The sequence below is a fragment of the Nelusetta ayraudi genome, unplaced genomic scaffold (assembly GCF_046127955.1).
Source record: "Nelusetta ayraudi isolate G7.1 ecotype Tasmania unplaced genomic scaffold, CSIRO-AGI_Nayr_v1 ptg000034l, whole genome shotgun sequence".
Taxonomy (NCBI): Eukaryota; Metazoa; Chordata; class Actinopteri; order Tetraodontiformes; family Monacanthidae; genus Nelusetta; species Nelusetta ayraudi.
This window is the reverse complement of record NW_027466084.1, coordinates 1,976,987-2,001,500: the sequence shown is the minus strand read 5'-3', so window position 1 is coordinate 2,001,500 and position 24,514 is coordinate 1,976,987. Positions and strand designations below refer to the sequence as shown.

The 24,514-nt window shown below is 42.5% G+C and overlaps 1 protein-coding gene across 6 annotated transcripts in view; it reads left to right on the top strand.

Moving 5' to 3' along the window:
* Positions 1-24,514, top strand: part of caskin1 (CASK interacting protein 1) — an 88,625-nt gene that overhangs the window by 46,852 nt on the left and 17,259 nt on the right. For 3 of the 6 annotated variants that reach the window (XM_076032378.1, XM_076032380.1, XM_076032381.1), the window contains exons 2-11: positions 3,781-3,832; positions 11,148-11,245; positions 11,453-11,598; positions 12,205-12,300; positions 12,435-12,565; positions 13,184-13,292; positions 14,760-14,868; positions 15,770-15,864; positions 18,263-18,380; positions 21,045-21,290. In XM_076032378.1, coding sequence (XP_075888493.1) covers positions 3,781-3,832; positions 11,148-11,245; positions 11,453-11,598; positions 12,205-12,300; positions 12,435-12,565; positions 13,184-13,292; positions 14,760-14,868; positions 15,770-15,864; positions 18,263-18,380; positions 21,045-21,290 — 1,200 coding nt within the window. The remainder of the gene's footprint in view (positions 1-3,780; positions 3,833-11,147; positions 11,246-11,452; positions 11,599-12,204; positions 12,301-12,434; positions 12,566-13,183; positions 13,293-14,759; positions 14,869-15,769; positions 15,865-18,262; positions 18,381-21,044; positions 21,291-24,514) is intronic. The other 3 variants (XM_076032382.1, XM_076032383.1, XM_076032379.1) reach the window with 2 other exon arrangements.

Sequence of the window (24,514 nt, the reverse complement as noted above, 5' to 3'; positions counted from 1 at the left end):
TATATTTATTTATATATACATATATACACATATATACATACACACACACACACACACACACACACACACACACACACACACACACATATATATACATATATAAATACATATATATATATATATATTTATATATGCATATATGTACATACATATTTATGTATATGTATTTATTCTTAGGTGATTATCTTGCCATCTGCCATTTGCATTTGGCAGGTTTCAATGGCTTTTAATAGCAGACCACAATTCTGGTTAAGTAACAAATGAAATCTGCTTTTGTTTTGTTCTTTATCCGGAATTTGAATCAAGAGTAGAAGGGTACTGAGCCTTTGCACTGGACCTCGGAAAGGCATGACGTGTCTTCTTCTCTGCCAATGTTTGGACTCACCCGGCGACACAAAGAACAGAAATACCCCTGAGAAAAAATGTTCCTCAAATTACATAAGAGAAGTTAAAAAAAAGAAAGAAGAAAAAATAACAATGTTCTCTCAAAAGGGCATTTTGAGGTCAGCGCAAGAAATGAGGGAGTTTTGCGTGTTTGTTTTTTTTTGTTTCGGGCGTGTCTCTTTGACGGGGCCGTACGTGAGCAGGGGTCAGTTTTGATGATGTCATGATGTCACAGGGTCAGAAGGTCACAGTTTTAGACTGCTGGGAAGATGTGGACAAACACCATGTGGAGAAGCCTGTCATTGTGTGTGGTAGAATGCTGAGAAATGTTAAAAAAACAAAAACAAACAAAAAAAAAACAACGGTTTGTCTCGGTTAGGGTTTCTTCTCTTTCATTTCTCGGACTGTTTGGAACATCCATAACCTCCCCACAACTTGACGTTAATTCATGTCAGTGGGCGCCTATCAGCTTCCAACTGCTGCTGCACCCCTCTCACAACAAGCACACTGAGAAAGAGAGAGAGAGAGAGAGAGAGAGAGAGAGAGAGAGAGAGAGAGAGAGAGAGAGAGATGGGCACAAAGAAAGATAATGCCTCTGAAAGCTCTTGGTCCTGTGTATGTGTGTGTGTGTGTGTGTGTGTGTGTGTGTGTGAGAATCTCTGCATTTCGTGTCCAGAAATAGCCTGTTAGGAAATCAATGTTCCTCTCCCAGTGGCGCTGGGAGCTGTCTCCTCCACAATAGAGGGACTGTCCTGTTTCCCGCACCCTGGAGCAAGTGTGTGTGTGTGTGTGTGTGTGTGCGTCTGCATGAGTGTGCAGAACGAGTGAAAGGGAGAAAATGAAAAAGCCGGAGAGCCAGAGAGTAGACGTGTCCTGCATCATCAGCTCGCGGAGCAGAAATAAAGTGCGGAAGTGTCGCGGATGTGACTGAAAATCGGATGTGTGATGTTTCTCTCTCTCTCTCTCTCTCTCTTTCTCTCCCTCTGCTGCCTGCAATCTGATCTGGAAGATGTTTAGTAGATGTTTTGACAGAAGGGAGTCTGTGGAAAGTGGCTGCGCTGTGTGGTGACCTCACCTATGAACAGGGCCGGGCCGCGGGCCAAAGAGCGAGGCCGACCCAGACGCACTGAGTCAGTCATGTCTCCCACTCCAGCTTTCCACCTGTTGAATTCTTCCAGCCGGTGGCAGATTCCAAAGTGAAAGTGTAAACTCGGAGAGACAAAAAGAATTGAAGGGGGATTTGGAGATGAAATCAGCAGGTGTTTACCACCTTTGGAAGACCTTTGGCACATTTGGACTGGATATTTGGCACACGTTGGTTATATATTTGAGTTTTTGACTTTGGATTTGACTTTTTTTTTTTATCTGGTCTCCGAGCAGTCTGCCCTTTCACCTCTGACCTCCACACAGCTGCCCCTCGCTGGGCACTTTCTCTTTTTGGAACCCTGGAGATGGTCTTGCCGGTGAAAATCGCAGTGGCTCAGCAGTTTGTGAAACACTCGGACCAGCCCGGCCACCACGTTCACCACATTCACAGTCACTTCAAGCCCCTTTCTTCCTCATTCTGGTGATCGCGTTGAGCACTACGTGCCTTTAACGCATCGAATGACTGCGATGTGATTGGCTGATCAGGTTTTGATTGAACGCTGCGCCGTACAAAATGGCCAGTTAGCTGCAGAGGGATTTGACGGCCTCCATAACCATCTCAGTTTCTTCAGACTGGCTGACTGACAGCACTAAGAATAACACAAGAACACACAAGTGTTGTGCTGATTGTGTTTTGTGAGTCAATGAAATTGTCTTGAATCTTAGGTGTGTAATATTTGGAGATTTTGAAGAGGAAACAGCGACATCAACTGGTTGCATTTCAGATTGCAGCATCTTTCACTCCCCCCCCCCCCGCCGAGCTTGCTAGTGAACTACGCTGGCCTGCACACCCAAACCTGGATACCTCGTTCACGTTCTTCTTCGTTGGTTTATTATAAAGACACTATGAGGCAGCTGGATTGTCCACAGCAGGCTTCCTTAAAAATTTGGTGGTGCAAGATGCTAACTGGTAGCATGTACCTTGCTATATGTATATTTTAATACATAGATAAGAACAGTTCTAAGAGTAGGAAATTACTTTTATTCAACTGTGATTATACACTTGTTATCGTATTTATGGGCAGTGTACTAAACTTTTACCAATATGAAAAAATATAATTCAGGCCAAATATTACACACTGGACCTTAAAGTGAATGGTCACAGGTTGCTCTCCAGTCGCTACGGTCGCTACGGTTGCTACGGCCGCTGGTGTTATGTACAACAAGAGGTTTAAGATTAAGGAACAAGTGCAACGGCAGCACAAATCCAGTGCTGGGTTTTCATATAAGCTACTGGAAGGCCAGTTTTTCAGCATTCAACTCCACCAGTTGGGTATTTGATTGAAGCCTGCCGCTCTGCCTCAAACGAGATTGTCTCGTTCTCACAAACTTCAGCAGCTGCGGCTCAAAAATATATAATTAAGCATCACCATCTGTTCCCATGCACAGCGCGGTGCGAAGCATTTAATGAGCGCTCCAATCACAAAGGGGTTATTTTTAGCCCCCGCGCGTGGTGCATTCATAAACCCTGCACCGAAAAGACCAAATAAAGATAGCTGGCATTATTTTGGTGAAGACATGATACTGTGTTATTGTTTTTTTTTTGATTTATGATATTTGATTTGATTTAAATTTGACCAGGTCCATAAATTTCAAGATGTTTGAAATGATGTTTAAGTATAAAGCGTTAGTTATTTACTGTTAGTTATTTAACCCCCGAGAGAGGTAAATAATCAGCAATGGGGACAAATAGTATCACCATGGGAGGCCCTGCACATGACAGAACAACCAAAGTCTTTGCTGTGAAGAGGCAATAGAAGGAGCGTGATGGCGGAGTGACTCACCCTGAGTGACATTTCGCCCTCCAGGGGGGTCACTCTGCTCTTAAGAGGTGGATCAGGAGGAGGTCAGAGATGCTGTCCAACACTGACAGGCCCGGCGCCGTCTTACACCACGAAACTCCACGTATCTCAGGCGACTGTGGCTCATCGGGTGGAGCGGGTTGTCCAACGACCGAAAGGTTGGTGGTTCAAATCCAGCTCCATCCCAGTCTGCCGTTGTGTCCTTGGGCAAGACACTTAACTCACGTTGCCTTGTGCGAATGTGAGTGGATGTTGGGTAGTGGTCGGTGCCGCAGATTGGCTGCCATGCTTCTGTCAGTCTGTCCCAGGACAGCTATGGCTACACATGTAGCTTACCACCGCTGGTGTGTATGAACAATAGGTTCAATGTAAAGTGCTTTGGGTCCTATTATCTCGTGTCCCTCTCAGCATTTGGATTAATTGGGCCTCCTTCCTGCTTGTGTTTCAGAGCTCCTCGGCTCGGCCAAGAAGGTGAACGTCAACTTCCAGGACACAGACGGGTGAGTTTCCACCACGGCTCATCTCCTTCACTTCACTCCTCGTCCATTTTCAGTATCATCGTCCCTTTACGTCCTCCTCCTCCCTCCTCCCGTTGTTGGTGGTGTTTGTTTCTCCCTCCAGCCTCCCCAGTCCCATTCATATAACAGCGGCACGACCTCGCTGCTGCTGCTTGTGTCTCTCTGGCATTAACGGAGAATAAGCCCCTGCTTCTGCCCGAGAGAGTATTAATGTCAATCAAAGCTTCGCACGAGGGCGCACTTCTCTCCAGGTTGCCTCTTTCATTTGATGGCGAATTGTCCATTTGATGGCAAATTGAATTGAGTTTTTTTTTTTTTTTTTTTTAACCATTTTCCCTGCCTGTGGCCATCAATGATGCCATTACAGCACTTTTCGTTTAGTTTCTCACAGACATGGGAACGGTTCAGGGACACAAAACAGCGTTAACGGTTGAGAACTCATGGCCATAGAAAACAGACTGGCATTCATAAATGTTTGCGGCCAAAGTTTTAAAGTCACGCCCGAAGCCGTTTTACCCAGTTACGACTACGGAAGCGTCATTTTGTGGGCAAAAAAGTCAATTTACTCACAGTTGTTAAAAACTACCAAGAGAAATGGTCAAAGTTATGAATTTGTATTTCTGACAGCAATCTTGCACCGTACGACACCAGACGCCAGACACGATTACGTGGCGGCAACAGAAATGCAAAACACAAGAGATCACTGAGAGTGGTTCAGGTTGATGAGTATGAAAATACAAAGTCCAATCTGAAGCCAGTCGGACAGTCACACGGAGCCAAAGAATCCGCTGGGACCCAGAACTGAGAGTGCTTTTCTTCCTCAGCCCACTTTCCTCCTCTCGCACTAATGAAAGCGGCATCCCCCGTCCACACTGACGTGTTTCCCGACTAAATAAAGTTCAGGGACGAAATGATGTCAAAGTGATTTTTTTGCTAGAAGGTTCCTGGTTTGACCTGACCTCTCAGGTAACGCCTGCCAAAAGGAACAATTTTTAATCATCGGAATGAAAACACACACGATGTATACAGCAAAATGTAAGCAAAGGAAAACTTCCTCACCGTGAGCAATACGATCTCCATGCCCCTTGAGGCTAATTTAAACTGAGCCAAATGGCTCCAAACTGCGTCAAACAAGGCAGCTTCTCCGCGCCGGCAGAAGATCAAAAGTGGCGCTTTGCTTGTATAAGTGAAACGAACCCACGCAAACTAATTAGTGAATTTACAGCCATTGCCCCCTTTAAACTTCACACAGTAGTGGGTCCCCTGCATCGCGACCACAACACGCACGGATCCCTTTCATAAATAAAGTTTATGGCAGGGAGGCGCCGTCTATTCCGTAACGAGCGCGCGTTGCTAATGAGTCTGCACGAGTGGGTTCGTTTTAGATTCATTTCATCTCCTCCGCCGTCACTGGGAGACTCTTAATGAACTCTGCTTGAAGGGGGATAAAAAAACAATTTGTCAGGATTTTTTTTTTTTTTTTTGGCCACAGATTCGCCAGTAGAAAAATCACCACCGCTCATCCGTGGGTCGAGTTCTTTCGGGGAGGTGCTGGACAAAAAATTTGCAGTTTATTTTTTGCAATTTATTTTGCAAGCTTTCAGTCCGTCCGACCTTCTCCAGGCATCGAAGATCTATGCATTCATGCCTGAGGAAGGTCGGAAGGACCGACAGCTTGTGAAATAAATGGATAATTTGCACAAGGTTACGAGTGTGCGGCCTTTTTATTTGCTTTCTGAGTCCCCACAGATTCGCCGCCATTCATTTGATCATTTCCAAAGAGGTGTGAAGCAGCTGGCGTCGCAAATCCTGTTCGCGTTTATTCTATCCGGATAATCAGAAACCAACCAGGCCGAGTGCTACGTGAAGAGCACTTTGTTTTATTTTTGATTTTATGTAACATTTTTTTTTATATGTCAGAGCATTTTTTGAGGGGGTTTTCTTTTGTGAATTGTGATGGTCACTGGATAGGCGGAGCCGGACAGCCGTCACGGGCTCTCTATCCTTCCATACTCTACACATGAAGGGCAGTGTCGCAGTGCAGCCAGGTGTAGTGGCCTTTAACATGACTCAGAACAACAGAATTGCACCGTCACCTGCTTTTTAGCCCGCGTTGTGAAGAGGAAAAACAAAGCGGACAATGAGACGAGAGCACAAAGCGCCGGTAGCGCATGATTAGCACTCTGTCGCGCACGAGCACAGGTACAGTGCAAGCCTCCATTGTCAACAATTTTCACGTCCCTCGGCCACGTAGCTATTTGCGGAACCCCGACAGTTACGAAATGGTGCTTTGTGTCAGACTTAATTACAGGAAAACAGGAACAGAAACGGGTTTGTGCATATTTTTTTTTTCCCAAGGAAAATTAAAGCAATCGCGTTTGGTAAACAGCAGCGCAGACACGGTGTCGGTGTGTGTACACTGAGCCCTGTGCTGTTGTGCCACATGCATTTCAGTGCTCAGCCAGGGTCTAGTCTAAACATCTGCGCTGTTTATTGTCAGCCTTGTGTATGATTAGCAAGGGCAAGGCAATTTATACTTTCCTTTATGCAGATCTGTGTAGCTTCAGGCCCAGCTCAGTTCATTTGAATGTCCTCAGAGTGTTGCTTCTACTCCTCTATTGGGAAGCTTTTAAAGGTTCATTTTTATTTGACTTTTATTTGAAAAGTCAGGGGTCTAGTAGCATACAGCAAACAGGGGGCTAAATATGACTATTGGATTGGATTATTGGAATTTTTTTTTTTTTAATAATCACTTACCTGGAGCCACTCAAAATCTGGAGTTTAAAATAAAGTCCTGAAAATACATAGATGGGACCTTTAACTGCAAAGACTGTACATTTAGCAATACTAAAACTAACTCATTTCACTTCACATATCCAGATGTCGGGTGATTTTATTCACTTAGTAAGTAAAAATATCAGATTTTTAAAGCGCATGGAAGACGCTGATCGGTTTAATTTGTGTTGCTCATGCAAGATTGTGAGAACTAATCCGGGGATTAAACACAACCCACTGACATCTTGTGCTTCACTTAATTAGCGAAATGAAAGATGTACCCACAGTTGAATGCATTTGCGTCACAGAATTTAAATCAGGAGTTACAAGTTTAGCTGAAGCAGTGAACGACTGAATCTTCTGCCGCGTGTGCTGCCGTTCCTTTTGTGCGGGCACAAATGTCTTTTAGAGTTTTATGGCTGCATCAAGAACAAGCAAGCCAGTGCTCAAACGGACCTACCGCCAAAACCCAGGCTGCGCTTACCTTTGACTGCCGACGGCATGACTGCAACATAATGGCAAAGATTAATAAATCATGGTGTCCTTGCATCATATTAATAATTAGGCACACAAACATGACTTTAATTAGAGCACGAACATGAATGTCGCTTCGCTGGAGGTGTGAGAATTTCACACTTGCAGCCCCGCAACCCGGCGGCAGCTTTATTTCCTTTGTTATAAGCTGATCAGAAAGAAAACAAACATTTTTGACGTAAATGTGTGCGTGTGATCTCTTGGGAGATCTGTATGAAATACACAAAACGGTGCCCAGTATAACGAGTTTATTATGAACACAAGCTCGTTCCCTTTGTTTTTCTATAAACTGCAAAACTATAAAACAAAAAAAACTGCACCCATAATCAGCGTTGTTGGGATTACTCCATAAAAGTAATCCAACTACTGATTACTCTTTTGAAAGTAATCTAATTACTTTGTTTCATAAGTAATCAATTACTGATTTCTTTAGTTAAAAAAAAAGAGATAAAGTAACAGTTGCTCAGTGCTTTGGGATGAACTTTATCAAGTGAAAGTTTTGCAATTCCAAATATTGCCTCTGTCCTGAATGAATGTTTGCCCTCTGAACACAAACAGCACATTTCACAGAACAAACTCATGTACAGCACTGGTGGCCAAAAAATTGTTAAAATAATCCGCGACATCGTCGTTTTTTGGTTGTTTTTCTAAATTTCAGACATTTAGTAGATAATAAGACCTTTTTAGCTTCATTGTTATCATGACTTGATAAAGTCATTATGATAGAATGACCAGTTTTGAAACAGTAATCCCGTTACATTACTCTGTTATTTGAAAAGTAATTTAATTACAGTAGTGGATTACTTAGTAATAGATTACTCGCCAACACTGCCCATAATGTAATCTAGGCCAACCAGCTAGCTACACACTAAAAGTGAATGACACATCAATCAAACGGTTGACAGTTTATCTATAAGCGCAGAGTTCTCAGCTCATAAAAAAATGGTTGCATTCGTAAATGTTTTTGCCGGCCGTTGCTGCGCCAGTGAGTGCAACCGCTGCTCTGCAAGCTCCCCAGTGTGGAGAACAACAAGGATGAGGTCACCGCAGGAAGAGGAGAGGAGGAAACGGCAGGAAGGCCGTGGAGGGTAGTAGTGGCTTGTAGGGCAGGACAGGGACGGCGTGGAGAACGATGGGTGTGGGGGCAGGGATGAGGAGGACTTGTGAAGGAGAAGTGGGGTATAAATATTACATGGCAGCTTTTACTACTTGGCAAAAGCGAGGGCTTCCCTTCCTCCTTCCTTCCCTCCTCTCATTTCCTCATCGTGGCAGCACGCGCACACACACACACACACACACACACATTGTGTAACAATATCCCTGTTTAACCCTGAAAGCGAAGGAAGGAAGCTGGTCTTATGTGAGCCACAGAAGTGGGTGATGACCCAGTGAAGCTCCTCCACTGCTTCCCAACACTTTGCCCCCGTACAGTGATTCAACACTGAAGTGGTGGTTCAGGCTTGAGTGCTGCTTGCTGCTGGCATATCCACACACAATATATATATATATATATATATATATATATATATATATATATATAAATATATATATATATATTAGTCCACTGTAACACATCGCAAAATGTAATTAAACACTTCATTTCATATGGAGAAACTCCTCCTCTTACTTACTCGGTGAGCAAACTGAGTAAAATAGTTTAGTAGTTAGTTTAGTAAAAATATTGAATGAAATAATCCCGAGTGTGATGTGACGCATGTCAACAATCAGTCGATGCCACATAAACTAATATTTAAACTAGTGTTAAAAAACTCTTATTCCAAGTTTGGCAACGGAGGAAAACTTAACACGTCCATTTCTCGGAGAGTTGGAGATACTTAGTTATTCGCTTCTTCTTGCAATTAGCATTTATGCTACTAGCGTTGAACGATAGCGTAACTGTCACTGATATTTATCGACACCAACAGGCATGGATGTATTACAAGAACTGGATACCAAACTGGCATTTTGAAGACACAGCATTTTTCCCCCCCCTGTGTCCACTCGTGGTATTGCAGCCAAAAAACCCATTTGGCCTTATAAGCATTTTTCCCATAGACCGCAATACAAAGATAAATACCTGCAAAGCGGCTGACAGGACACCTTCGACCTGAAACGTGGGAATAATAAATCTTTCTACTGTAGATTTTCAGTCCTTCACAAAAAACCAAAACAAACATATTAAGAAAATCCCCAGAAAAGAGTTTATTCCCAGCGTTACGTCACGGTTCTTGTTCTGATTGGCTGAAAATCTGATTTTGGGAAAATGACAGTAGATTGGGCAATGTGAGTTTTCACGTCTTATACTGAGCAATTTTCTTGCCGCCCTTGACCAGGACTCTGTCGTGAGTGATGCAATGCGAAGCGTTTGTGTGTCGAGCTCATAAGGCCACTTAACAACCAATACACAACCAAAACCTCGTCCTAGTTTCTCCCATCTCTAAATAGCCTTTTCTAGCCAGACTTTTACTTCTGCTTTCGAGAACAAAAACACAGTATCATATCTTTTTTTTTTATCTCACCACCGCCGTCACAACTGCAGCCGACGTTGACAGACAGTCCTTTTTTTATTGAGCTGGGGACTGTAACAAGGTGGCGTCGGTGGCCACCTCAGTGTCAGGGGCGGTCGCCCCCCCCCTGAGGCTGGGGGCCTCATAAAGCTGTCGGGAGACACAGCGTCCCCGGCCCGGCGAGAGACGGAGACTTTTGTTTGCGAGCACGCATTAATGTTTTTCCTCCGGCCATGTGTTTCCTCCTCCTCTTTGTAGCCCTTCTCTGGCTGCATCCATCAAGGCTGACAGTGCAGCGTCATCCACTCTGCATGCGCCCTCTGGCCTCACTCACTCACTCACTCACTCACTCATGCATAGACACTGAAGCGCACTTTACATAATATCCCTTTTCCCTTATGCGTATGAATATATCTGGGGTTTTTTTTTATACCCCCCCACAAGCTCACATATTACAGTCCCTAATCCTCTGCTATTGAATGCATTTGTCATGATGACTGGCATCAGTGTTTGGCTTCTGGATTCCATTAAATAACACAGAGCGTTACAAGTTAAAGCGGCGGCACGCAATTTGTCTTTCGCCGCTAGGGGGCGCAGCTGAGCGCAGCGTGTAAACAACCAAAGCGAAGTGGCTTTGCATTTGTGCTCCTCCAACCCCCCCCCCCAGCCCACACACACACACATACACACACACACACACACACACACACACACACACACACACACACACTCCTCGTATGTGAAGCAAGCTGAAGAAAGCTGAACACTGTCAGGTTTTAACAGTTGGGGACATTAATTCAACATTTAGAAAAGTAATCAAAATGTCATCAAATGTAATTAGTTACATTACTCGGATCAAGTAATTGAAATAGTTAAACTTCTATTACATTTTCAATAGGGTTAGCTTGAAATAGTAATCGATTACAGTTGCAAAATAATCTTCCCAACACTGGTCGCCTTCTAGACCAAGGGTGGGCCACAATGGATTCTAAAATTTGACAAAAAGGGGTGTACAAGTATGTATGAGGGCTATGTAGAAAAAATATCATGTAGCTTCAATGTCAATCGAAAAAGAACCAAAGCAAAGTTACAACAAAATACGTGTTTCAAGCACAGTGTTTAGCTCTTTATTGAAATTATTCTTTCAATAAAGAGCTAAAACTGAATAAATGGATGAAATGCAACTATTTTATGACTTACTTATTATTAATATCATTTCTTTAAATTCAGTGAGTAGTAAAAAGCCTAGCTGGCCGCATATGCCCCCCCCCCAGCCCAAGTGTTCCCATGCCTGCGTTAGACAGACAGAGAGGTCACGTGATGTAATGCTCTACCGCAGATTAAATAAAACCACCCAGACCTTCACCATACCCAATTTTAATGACCTTATATATAACAGTGATGAAAATCAAGTATTGCCCCTTTAGGGATTTCAAAAAAAGACCTAACTCACCAAAGTGCCTGCTGTTTCTATGCTTCAGGTTTTCTCCACTGCACCATGCGGCACTCAACGGGAACCTGGAGCTCATTACTCTGCTGCTGGAGTCGCAGGCTGCTGTCGACATCAGAGACCACAAAGGTGAGTGGGGATTGGGTGCAACTACCTATAGGGGAGAACAACCACACACACACACACACACACACACACACACAGCTGTAGATAGATGTGAGTACTGGCGCGCTCAGTTGCAGCCCTGCATATTATTTATCATAGCTGTCTTTGCCATCCTGTCTGCGTGTGTGTGTGTGTGTGTGCGTGTGCGTGTGCGTGCGTGTGTGTGTGCAGGTATGCGGCCGCTCCACTACGCGGCCTGGCAGGGGAAGGCGGAGCCGATGAAGATGCTGCTGAAGTCGGGCTCGTCTGTCAACGGCCAATCAGACGAGGGGCAGATCCCCCTCCACCTGGCGGCGCAGCACGGCCACTATGACGTCGTGAGTGACGCAGACCCGGTTCTTCTTCTTCTTTTACCAATGATTTTAAAATGCAAAATGTTCATTGGAGGATGGAAATACAGCAGAATGGAAATGTGCTTCGGTGCCACTAATGCGACTTTTTTGCAAAACACCCAAAGCAACATATAGCAAAAGATTGTTCGATTCGATTACGTGACACCTACCTGAAACTTTTCTTAATTAGTTCAACTTAAGTAATTACTCTAATTAATTAATTTGGATAGAGACATTTACATAAGTTACATGTACGTATTTTACAGTGTTAAAAATTGATGCTCATCCTGGTGATGATTTTTTTTTCATCAGTTTCATCTGATCATCAGTTTTGATGATTTTTCCCATAGGCGCAATAAAAGACTTATTTACAAGTCAGTATGTAGATGTACATATCTTGTTGTTTTGTCCTTTTTTTACCCTACAAATATTTTTTATTGCATTGCTCCTTTTTTGTTCAAATAAATTTCCTTTTTTTTTTTTGCACTAAACTGGTTGCTGTAACTATGCAAATTTCCGCACTGTGGGATTAATACATTTATTCTATTCTATTCTATTTGTGTGTGTGTGTGTGTGTGTGTGTGTGTGCAGTCGGAGATGCTGCTGCAGCATCAGTCCAACCCCTGCATCGTGGACAACGCAGGGAAAACCCCCCTGGACCTGGCCTGTGAGTTCGGCAGAGTCGGGGTAAGAACCTGCAGCAACTCACGATACTGTTGTTGTTGTTGTTGTTGTTGTTGTTGTTGTTGAGCAACCGATGATTGATTGACTGAAATGTAAATCGTTTTTTTCCCCCAATACGTGTGCGTGTGTTTGTGTAGGTGGTGCAGTTATTGTTGTCCAGCAACATGTGTGCTGCTCTGCTGGAGCCCAAAAAGGGAGACACCACTGACCCCAACGGGACGTCTCCCCTGCATTTGGCCGCCAAGAATGGACACATAGACATTATCAGGTACACACACACACACACACACACACGCGAGCACGCGCGCACACACTGACAAACCAATCAGTGGCCTCTTCTGGGCAAACTGCGAAAGCAGATACATAACAACCACAACACCAGGCGATTCTCTCTGATTCAGTTCTATTTAAGAAACAATGGATGATGCGCGTTGCTACGCAACGAGATACGTCGGCCTCCCCTCCACATTTCCTAACGCTGTTTCTAAAGCAGTCGCACCCTCGTCCTCAGCTGCTGAGGTGAGGTGATTTTAATGCACGCAGCAATCTGTGCATCACAGAGGTGCTAATGTTGCTGGAATGCAGAGGATCTGTCTGTAAGCCCTCGGCGACATGGGCTTGTGTGTTGTTCTTAAGAAGAAGAAGAAAAAAAGGGGGGGGGAAAGAAAAAAAAGGGGAAAAAAGGGAAAAAAGAAAAGAAAAAAGGAAGAAGAAGAAGAAAAAAAGACATAGGAAGACTGAAAAATTCACGTCATTGGGTGTTGTGGGAAGTTAGCTAATGTTTGAACTTTAAATCTCGTAGTCGTAGTTCCTTTTTGCCGTCTCCTCAATTGCACGTCACTGTCTCACTGACGCTCCTGTCACTCCCGTCACTCCCCGCTGTCAGACTGCTGATTCAGGCAGGTATCGACATCAACAGACAGACCAAAGCCGGCACTGCCCTGCATGAAGCGGCCCTGTGCGGAAAGACTGAGGCAGTGAGACTCCTGCTGGAGGTAAGCGGAACTTGACGTTCACGTTCCCCCAGCGCTAGTGAGTTCAATTACAGGACATTTACACTAAACTGACTTTTAGTGGCTGCCCCCACTGTTGTGAAATATCATAGCTTATTATATAGGTATATGTATTTATTGTTTATTTCCAAACACAGGAATCTTTCCATCTGTTTTCACTCACAAATAAATCAGTCAACGGAATTCTGACAAGATTTTCTAATGGGTAAAAAGAGCAGCAGGCCACTGTTTGAACAGTGGGCGGCCATGTATTTTCAAATCTGTTGCTCTTATTGACTCAACTAGTGAAAAGGGGGCTAGATTATTTGTTTTAACATGTATGACAGTAATGTAATTACAGGAGCATTTTATTTTTTTTTAATCAGCATATTATGGCTTATAGGTCCAAGGGACACTTGGAATTCAGGATTTTTTTTTTTTTTTTTTTTTTTTCATGTCTGGTCACCCTGAAGAAAACACAAGCTGGGTTGAAACCTTCCAACTGCAGCCTGCAGCCGTATCTAAAATGCTCATTCTGACCTTTATGACCCAGCATGAGTCCAAACACACATTACACATGCAAATCACATTTGGATTCCAGGGTTGTCTTTTCAGAGTTGACAGGGTTTTTTTTTTTTGAAGATTCGCCCAGCCGTCACCTCGGTGTATTTCAAGCGTGACAATAAAAACACGGCGTGGCAAAACAGGGCCACGGCCAGGATGTAAATTCATGCTAAACTGCGAAAGCCAGGCCAGACGAGGGAGGCAATGCAAATTATGGCTGGCGACTTGACATTAGAGTGCCCTGGGCTGGAAACAAGACGGGCCAATGTGTCCTCATGACGCTGCATGATAGAGCATGAGAAAGCGACTCTGTCACTCTGACCCTGGGAGGCTCTTTGTCCTCAAGTGTCTGCCCTCATCTAATTAGCCCTCGTTCCTTTGGCCCTAATCTGTGAAGATGGAGCTAATGTGTTGTCGCTGCTCAGCGGTTTGCTTTTGTAGCGAGCGCTAGCACATGGCGCGCAGCTGAAGGCTTCATAGGAATTTTCAATTTAGATGAATTTGGATTTTTTTAATTTTTTTTTTTAGATCTTTATTGTTTTCCTGCTGTGCAGTGAAGCTTAGCCTAATTAGCCCTCTGTTTAATGTCTCCTGCTAAAATGCTTGATTTTATCTTGCTTTTAAAACCATTGCTTTGTTTTACCTTCCGCATGTTTGGAATGGGACACAAAAAAAACAAGGCAATGACTTTTGTGACATCACCAAAGGATGATTTCCACAACTGTGTGGAGTGGAGCAAGCAAAAGAAACGAAGGAAGATTTCAGTTCCTCCCCTTGATGGATTGTTCACTAACAGGCCACAGACACATTTTGCGAACATGAATGTGTCGTTGACGAACGGTGCCAGACGATAGAATAGAAAGAACATCTCAACTGACTGAATCCTTTTTTTTCCTCCTTTGGTAGAGCGGTATTAATGCCACGGTGAGAAACACCTACAGCCAGACGGCGCTGGACATTGTCTACCAGTTCACTGCGACTCAAGCCAGCCGGGAGATCAAACAGCTGCTGAGGGGTAGGGCGGACGAGTGCTGGATTAGATAGACAATTCTCTAACCTATGCTACCGTATATATATATATATATATAATTAAAAAAAACACCTTTATAAAAAAACGATCTTGAATGCGCTGCAATAGTGAGCGCATGAAAAATCAGTCAAGATGTGCTGAGCAAAGTATGGCAACATTTTAGTGTTTGATGAAAATTGAAGGAATTATCTTCTGTCTAGCAAAAGATATCCAGAAAATGTGTCATGACAGAGAGGATGGTTATAATTCAAGAGAGCGACTAAATCTAAAGGTTTGCAGTTTTTGCACAACAAAGAAAAGTTTCTGCATCTCCGTCTGTGGAGTAAAACTGTGGAGCAGACTGAGTCCTGAAATGTAATGCAAAATCTCTAATGTCTAATTAAAAGTGATTATGAAGAATTCCAAGAGTGCAAAATTCTGTGTGAACACGCTAAAATAGCCCAAAGAGCCCAAAATATAAACCATTATGGTCTGTTGACTCTTTTATGGTTTAGCTCAAATAACCAAGTGTGATTATAATACAAAGCTTTGTTTTATAAGTGTTTTCATTTTTTTTTTTTGTAATTTCAAAGCCTCTGTAATGAAGGCCTCATACTGCACACTTTATATTCATTCAGGGCAACAAGTGTCAAAGCCATCCCATAATGTGTTCACCACATCCTGACTGATTTTCCTGCACTGGTAGTGTTCGTAGAGCGTTGCAGTAGATCATTCCATCAAGCTGCTTCTAATGGAGTTCAATGCAGAAACGAGTCGGTGACCCTCAAACCTTTGAGATAGTGTGACATCCTTCGTTGACGCAGACAGTTTCTTTTTTGATTCAGGCAACAGTCTGGGACGTTTATGTGACGTTTCCTCTCGCTTTAACTCTGCACACTCCCGTCAGAAGCCTCTGCGGCCCTGCAGGTTCGAGCCCTGAAGGACTACTGCAACAATTACGACCTGACCAGCCTCAACATCAAAGCGGGAGACGTCATCACGGTAATATCCGACACAAAAAGATGCAAAATAATGTACAGAGCCAAATCCAATTTCCAGTCCCTGTCAGTTTGTCAGACCCTCCTCTTCTCAAGTGTGATTTAAGAGACGTCCGTACTTTCAAGCGCTGTTGATGGGATTACTCCATAAAAATAGTCCAACTACTGATTACTTCTTTAAAAAGTAATCTAATTACTTACTTAACTACTTTGTGTCATAAGTAATCAATTACTAATTACTTTAGTTAAACAAAGATAAAGTAACCGTTGAGAGCGTCTTGTTTCCTGCACATAACGTACAGCAAAGCACAACATTCTTTGATGAACTCAAAACAATGTTCGTACTTCCAGCTACAAACACGATCGCAGTATTTTTTTTTTTTTTCTTTTGCTGCCGCCGTGCTTGTTTTGGTGCGTCGTCGCACATCAATGACGTTGCGTGCACGGCTGCATCATCAATCTGCGACATCATTGTTTTCGGTTGTTTTTCAGACATTTTGTGGATAATAAGACATTTTTAGCTTGCAAAATCTTTCAGAAAAGTAATGGAATCGATACTTGATAAAGTAATTATGATACAGTTACCAATTTTGCCACAGTAATTCCATTACATTACTCCGTTACTGAAAAAGTAGTGTAATTACAGCGGTGGATTACTTAGCAGTAGATTGCTCGCCAACACTGCTTTCATGGAACAGTGCCAATACTGAGTTCAGAATGTGTTAAATATTTCTAGTTTTCAAACGGATGGTCTTCCAAGCAATTCTTGAGGTCTACAAGTGTTTAGAATTTGTTAAATATTTGATTTGTTTTTATCATTTCTTTGTTTTTCTCAAACAGTTATTATTAGAGATGGAATCTAGTCCTTCATTTTCCATTTGTATTTGTGGTTTACCGAATGTCAGTGGTGTCAGTAGGATTCACGTCGTCTACATTCCCTTAACTTAGAATTAACCAACTCAATGTCTTCATATTAGAGCAACATAGATCTTTTTTTTTAAATAAACATGTTGTAAAGCCATGCACCTGTAACTTTGATGTACCTGCTGGGAGCCAATGAGCTCGCAGATCAAAAGTCTGCTGCGTAATTGCAACCAGCTGAGAGCCATCCTGCAGATATTTTTTTTTTTACCAGCTGCTTCTTTCAAAAAGAGGAATGTTATTTTCTCCAGCTAACCTTCCTCGCCTTGACCCTAAAGTGTGTGGGCGTCGCCTCTGCAGCCTGCACGGTGGGGGGGGGGATCTATAAACGGGCGACTGTGAGCTCTCGCGAAATAAACCTGCAGACGAAACGAACATCTGCTTCAGGCAGCAGAATTTCACACTAATTGATAATAAATACAATGGACACAGAGTGTTTTTTTTTTGTTGTTTTTTTTCAAGTCCGCCCACCACTCTTGAATACTGATGCACATGCATGAAGCCTTCAGGTACCTCTGGTCATAATGACGCCATGTGTTTGCGTATGTCGTACGCAGCTCCCGAGGCGGCTTAAAGAATCTCACTCTGGAAAAATAATTGAATTGAAAGCCTTTATTGTCATTGTACTCTCAGGACGACGAAATTCAGAGTGCAACTCCTTGGGTACAAAAAATAAATAAAATAAAAAGTACACAGTAAAATACAGTATTTGTGAGGTCGGGGTGGAGTCGATGAGGAGGCAGGACCTAAAATGCAGACTACTCCGGGTTTGCAAAAGAGAAAAAAATATTTTAAATGGCAAACAAAACTAAACTAAGGGTGTCCATAAAGATAAAAAAATAAAAAATAAAAAATAAATAAATGAATAAATAAACGAAAACGGGGGACTTGACAAAAGAAACCAGACAAAGCAGGACAAGGAAAAAAACCAACAGACCTGAAACCTGCATGAAGGGGCAGGTGAACACAGGTGACAACAATCAAGGGCAGGGCTGACAAACGAGACGCAGGTGCAACACATCAGGAATCAACAACAGGTGGAACAAATTAAGGAACAGGAAGCAAAACAGATTTCATAATGCAACAGTTTAAAGTGCAGAGCAGGTCAGTGTTTATTTAATGCTGTTACGGCATGCGTGGGGGGAAAAAAAGCTGTTTGTGTACTTATAGCGCCTACTAGAGGGTAACAGTTCAAACAGACGATGACCGGGGTGTATAATGTCCTGAAGATGTTTTCCCTGCTGTTTGAATGACTCGCTTAGCTCTTCGCTTTTCTGGCTAGCAGCAGAACAGCCAGCAAAGCCCCACACAGAAATGCAGTAGGTCAGAATGCTCTCCACTGTGGAGCTGTGAAAAAGACACCAGCAGAGGAATTTTATAACTTTTTTTTTTTTTTTTTGGCTTTTTCGAGCGGTGTCTTTCTTAATCTGTGCCAAAAGCCACGAGTGTCTGATGGGTCAGCAGCGGTTTTGGTTTCACAGGTTTTGGAGCAGCATCCCGACGGACGCTGGAAAGGCTGTATCCATGACAACCGGACTGGGAACGATCGAGTGGGCTACTTCCCGTCCACCATGGTGGAAGTCATCAGCAAGAGAACAGGTGTGTGCTCGCACTTTCCGCGCATGTGTGTGTGTGTGTGTGTGTGTCCTTTTATGTGTATGTGAGTGTCATAGGCTTAGACTGGACTGTCCAGGTGAAGCGTCACCAACCTATACGTGGCTTTTTGGCGATTAATTGAAGCAAAATGGGGAAAATCAAGTAGTTGCAGTCCTACTATTATGAGCCTCTAGAGGGAGCATATGACAGTACCATGGTACTATGTGAGTGAGGATGACAGGCGAAAATAAAAAAATCTCTTTAATGATGAAATATTCATGTTTTTTGGCTTTTCTTTTCTTTTCTTTTGTTGTTTTTTAGGGGGGGGGGTTGTGGTTGTCAGCACTCAGCTGTTGTTTCTACCCTGCTGTGTCATATAAATTAAATACCAAAGCACATCACGAATCTCAACTTGACACAGAGAAAAGCGGCAAAACACAAAACTGTTAAATATATCAGAAGTACTTAGAAAATGAAGGCTTTCTTTTTTTTTTTTAAACTCACCCTTGGCTCTAAATTACATTCCTTTAAGTGTAAACAAAGTCTTGTCTTTGGTTCATTCTTCTAGCTTGAGTTAGCTAGCAACTAGCCGCGAGCTGGGCTGTGTGTAAAGGCAACTTTAAACATTTTAACTCAAAGCAATTGGAATAAATGTAAAATGGATGAATAAATAAGATAAGAAAAAACACTGTGGAAGTTAGCTAGCGTCATTATCTATTTTGCACTTGTGGGAGGTCAAGGTAAGCATTGTGACCCTAAAAGTCAAGGCTAATGGCAGTCAAGGTAAGGCTGGCGCCCTCATACTTGCTTTAATGCTCGTGTCTTTTACTTAATGACCTAAACAGGCAAACTGAGCAGCTAACGTGTCCGTTGCTTTAACCCACTTTTTCCCAGTTTATACCACAACTGTGCACTTTATACGCCTCTGGTGAGATCTTCAGAGCATATCCGCATTCATCCCATCATCTCAAAAAGCCACCATTTGCACAGTCACAAGGAGGCTCAGATGTCTTAATCTGTGTGTTGTCCTTCTGTATGTTTAGCTTCTCCGTTGGTCCATCTGTCTCTGTCCTTATCGTACATGTCTACTTTGTAATTCTGAAAACTGATCTCTTGTAATGTCTCTCTTCATTAATATGACGATATGTATCTTGGTTTTCTCCTCTGTGTAATCACATTTTGACACTGTCATTCTCCTCTCTGCTCATTTTTTGCTTATATCAATCCATTTGACCATAAGCCGATGTGACTTTTGCCAAGTCCGGCGCTCAAGTTGGCAAAACCCTTTCTTGACTATAGGCTGTTAGCTCTTTGTAGCAGGAGGTTAAACCTCCTGAACTGTACATACTGTACATGTGTTTTCAACACATTGTTCCTTCCTTCCTTCCTACTGTTTCCTTTGACACTGTTATACATGAACTCTCCCTTTAATTTTCCCCAAACCCCATCCCTCGTCATTTTGTCTGCGGTAGATAATCAGGCTGTTCACCGAGATAGACTTGAATCTGGCCGCAGTAGTCATTGAACGAGTGGGCAAACCACCAAGTTTCTGTACACAGTAGCCAATCACAAGACGGAATTTAAAAAAAAAATACAAAAAACTGTACCTGTGTACTGAGGTCCAGATTTAAAGCTAACGTGCAGACATTTTAGCTAATCATAACTACTGAGGTACTACTGCCACTAAGGAAAATTCAGTCTGATTGATCGTGATCGTGCAAGCTTGACTAGCAGCGTCGCAACAGTGCTTAAATGTGTAAATGCTGCTGCAAAGCAGTTTTAGATCAGCAAGCACGCAAAGTAGACGAGACTGTGCTATATCGGCATTCTATATGTAATGAATTCAGTTGTACACCTGATGCTGTAAGATGAGTGAATAATGACGCATACAGCACAACCAATATGAGAGTTGAAGGGCTGTTGCCAATATACTGATGTATCTGTCTATATACTGTCTATATACTGTGTTTAAACTCAAATCTCTGAGTCTTTATATCCAACATAGGATTAGTGTTACTATGCCATGTGGTCACTCGGCTAGTAAGTCCCCACTTTAGATTTCATCAGGTGTATGATAATGAATAGCTGCATGCTACACAATCAATCAGTCACATCAGTTATATATTACATAGAACTGCGTGCACAGCCTAGCGTGTTCACGTGCCAAAATTTGTGACATGCAGACAAAAAGTTCAGAATGTGATGACGTGACAAGACCGAGCAAACGAGCTCTTTGAAAACAATAACTGATGGGGCTGGACCCCAGAACAAATCTTATTAAGAAGGTTTGTTGTTCATTTTAGACCTAGTTTAATGAAACGCAGACTCCAGAGAGAGCTGTGCATCAATCCCTGGAACCCAGCTCCTGTTTCTCCATCAAAGCTTTTTACCCCTTCACTTATTTCACCGTCCTCTGTCCGTCCCCCACCTTCCCCTCGTCCCCGCACCGTCGCCCGTGTCCATCACAGTCTTTAGTTCCCGCGTCTTAATTCTGTAACTTAAGCCTTTTGTCTTTAATTTTTCCTCCCTCCCCTCTTTTTTCTTGCGTGTAACTCTCTGTTCTGTCGTTTGTTGTCGTCTGTTTGTTTGTTTGTTTTTGTTTCCGTGGCGGTGGCTCACCGTTGGCTGGCTGTGTGCGTGTGTGTCGTCGCCGTGGCTGTTATCTAGGTTTGGCCAGCACGGTCATTTGCACTCAACAGTTTCAAAAGATACCGCTGGTTCCCCCGGCGACGGTTGCCCCTGCCAACGCGGTAGTCAACGGCAACGACACCACGTTCCATCAGATCCATATCCTGCCTCCACCGCCTCCTCCTCCACCACATTCCCATCAGCCACTGCTTCCACTTTTCACTTCCTTTGGCTATAACAAGTCGCCAGTGACAAGCCCACAGGGAGACACACCCACTGCCCCAGGTACACAGCACCTTTTCATTATTATTATTATTATTATGATTATGATTATTATTATTATTATTATTATTATTATCTTCTTACTATTATTATTAAAACTTCAAAAGATGCCTTCTTCTTGTCTTTAACAAATTTCCCGATTGGTTATGCAAAATTTTGATTGCCACTTCTAAGGTCACTGCCAGAAAGCATCGATTGAAGTTTTCTGTTATGAGTCATTATTTCCTATTTCTATTTGTAATTGTCTTGCTCACATGACTTTTATTTTACTGTTTATTTTACTGTGTTTTAGTTTGGGTTTTTTTCTCTGTCGCCACCTCCATCAATGTCCAATTTTAGTCTAAGAAAGCACTCCAGGAAAACGAGTCTTTTTTTCACCCCCAAGGATTTCAATTAGACGGTCACCAGTCAGTGTGTTTGAACCGTTTTGACATGAACAGTTATTGTTGCCTGTAGAGAATGAGGTTGTGTACAGTGAAACAAAAAATAGAATAATCCTTCAAAATCGGCGCCGTTAACATAGCCGTCGAGTTTGCCTTTTCAAGATAATTTAAACTAACAACACTGATTGGCCAAATCAAGTCCCTGCTTCACCCTTGTGTAATCTGACGGGTTGCTAGTAGAAGCTAATGTTGCCTTTATTCCTCTGCTTATGAGCTTAATGAGACAGGTGCGAAGTGAACAACAGAAACACAGAAATGCAACAACTGTTGTTGAGTTAGAGGAAATTGCTTTCACACGACATGAATGCAACATTATTAATCTAATATTAATCTAATCTAAACCTTCCTCGTGTGACAAAACTCAGAAACCCGCTGGTGTGTTGCACTCCAGTCTTGGCTCCTTATTATTATTCTTTTTCAGTTTGTTTTCACTTCCATTTTTCTATCTGCTCTTTCCTCACTTTCCCTCGTTGTGTATGCCATCCAAAATCAGCAGCTGTCTGACATACGAACACAGCGTACATGAACCTCCTCACACTGTGTGTGCCACTGTTCTTCTCTGCTCCACCCTTGACGTCGCACAATTTTTCATATCACCAAATTTAAAACCCGCAGAGCACTTAAACCCTCGGTGTGTGTGTGTGTGTGTGTGTGTGTGTGTGTGTGTGTGTGTGTGTGTGTGTGTGTGTGTGTGTGTGTGTGTGTGTGTGTGTGTGTGTGTGTGTGTGTGTGTGTGTGTGTGTGTGTGTGTGTGTGGAAAGGAGGGTACTCGCAGCAAAAGACTCCAATGTTTCTCAGCAATGTGGCCCAAATGATGATTTGAGAAAGATTTCCTATTAAATTCAAATGTTTTTCTTGCTATTTTAGTGGGTGGTAACCCATTAGTATTAAAGGGCGGGTCTGTTTTTGTTTTGTAAAACAAAGAACAAAAAAGGTAACTCTATAATTGTTTAGCCACGTATCACGTTCAAACATTTTGCAAGGCGCAGAATGTCAAGCGTTATGTAACGGATCTGAACACATTGTTGGGAAATGCCATCTTTTTCTTTTGCAGGTAAGTTTCTCACTGACCGCACAATGCAGCGTTTTTTTAACCCGGTGAATTGTGAGACTTCGATGGTCAAGGTTTTGTTCCCTCTGGGCCAACAAATCCTTTTAGGCGCATTGCAGGTCCAGAGCTGAAGATGCAGCAGCCAGACAGGCAATATAGTGCAGCACATTCACAAATAACAATATTGGGTGAGCATGTTGTGCTCCGGTCCTTGACTAAAGAGTCTGAGGACCAAATCCGAGCCAGTTCGCTCCTCTAATTGAGGTCACATGGTGCAGTGCAAAATGGCCACAAGAAGGAGCTACAACATTACAAGAAGGCCCTCTGAACTTTTAATTTTTTTTTTTTTTTTTAAGATTTCCCCGACTGTGTGTGTTTCTCTGGAGCACCGTTGGCCTACACATATAAACCATTTATACAGCCTGTTTGAGGCGGTTATAATGGTTTATCACACTCTCCAAATGCACTACAACAGCCCCATTCTGACAAGGCCTACATATATAATCACACGTGGAAGGATGCATTATATATGTATGTGTATGTACATTATCACATATATGTGTATATACACAGATATACATGTTACAGATTTATTTATGTACTTTGCGTATATACATGTCTTCATATATTCTTATATTTATATATATATATATATATGCTGTTTTTCTTTTCCTGTGTATGAGTGTGGGTGGTGTGCGAATGAAAGTGTGGAATATGAGAAAACGTGAATCTCTTACTGGGTGGAGAAAAAAAAAATCCTTTATTTCGTTGTTATCCGATCACCCTGCTTCCCTCAGAAGCGACCGTTTATTTAATTAAGCTTAGCCATCCCTCTTTAAGAAGATTTGCCCATAATCTGCAGCTAATTTGCAGAATTGTACCTAAGTAACAGTTACAGTCACAGTATGACAGTTTTTGTAGACTGTTATGTTGTGGATATTATCGTCTATATTTCTGTAATGTATTTTCACTTTCTCTATCTCTATTTCACTCATTTAATGTACTTTTTAAGACTAAGAAACTTGAGGCGGTTTAAAACTGTTTGCAATTTTTTTTTTTTTAAAGTATATTTGACGTTGAATCAATAAAATCAATTGTTTTAAGAGGGTGCAACTCCGTGTTGCCAATCTCTGCCCGTTCCGCTCATTGGCTCTATATGAAGATGGACGAAGTCATTGTGATGTCAGCGGTTGCTCTGCAAACACCTGTTTTGATGCCAAGAGACTGGTTCCACTGTCAGCACCATCCTGGGTTTCGGTTTGTTTTAAAATCAGAGTATTGCATATTTGGATGTGTGGGTGGTACCGCTGGTAAGCCGACTACTCTTGGCACAAATTGGACAAAATGGACATTAGCGCCTATTTAATGAGGTTTTTTTTTTCAGTGGTAATATTGACCAACAACAAGAATTTAAACTAGCTGAAAGGTTTAGGATTTAGGTATTTAGTGATTTAGTTATTGACAGCCAGTAATTTGTTTGTGTTCTTGCAGCCATTTCTTGCAGTGCCTACTTGCCAAGCGATAAAATGCAGGTTTTTGGATAAAGATGCTGCGTCCATCCTTGTATGCAGTCAATGGTCCAGCCACAAAGTGCTCTATTGGTGACTGACGACTGTGGAGGCCATTGGAGTACAATAAACTCACGTTCTTGGTCAAGAAAGCAGTTTGAGATGATTTCGGACATAGTATATCACTTCTTTCCTACGAGAAGTAGGCATCAGATGATGCAACAC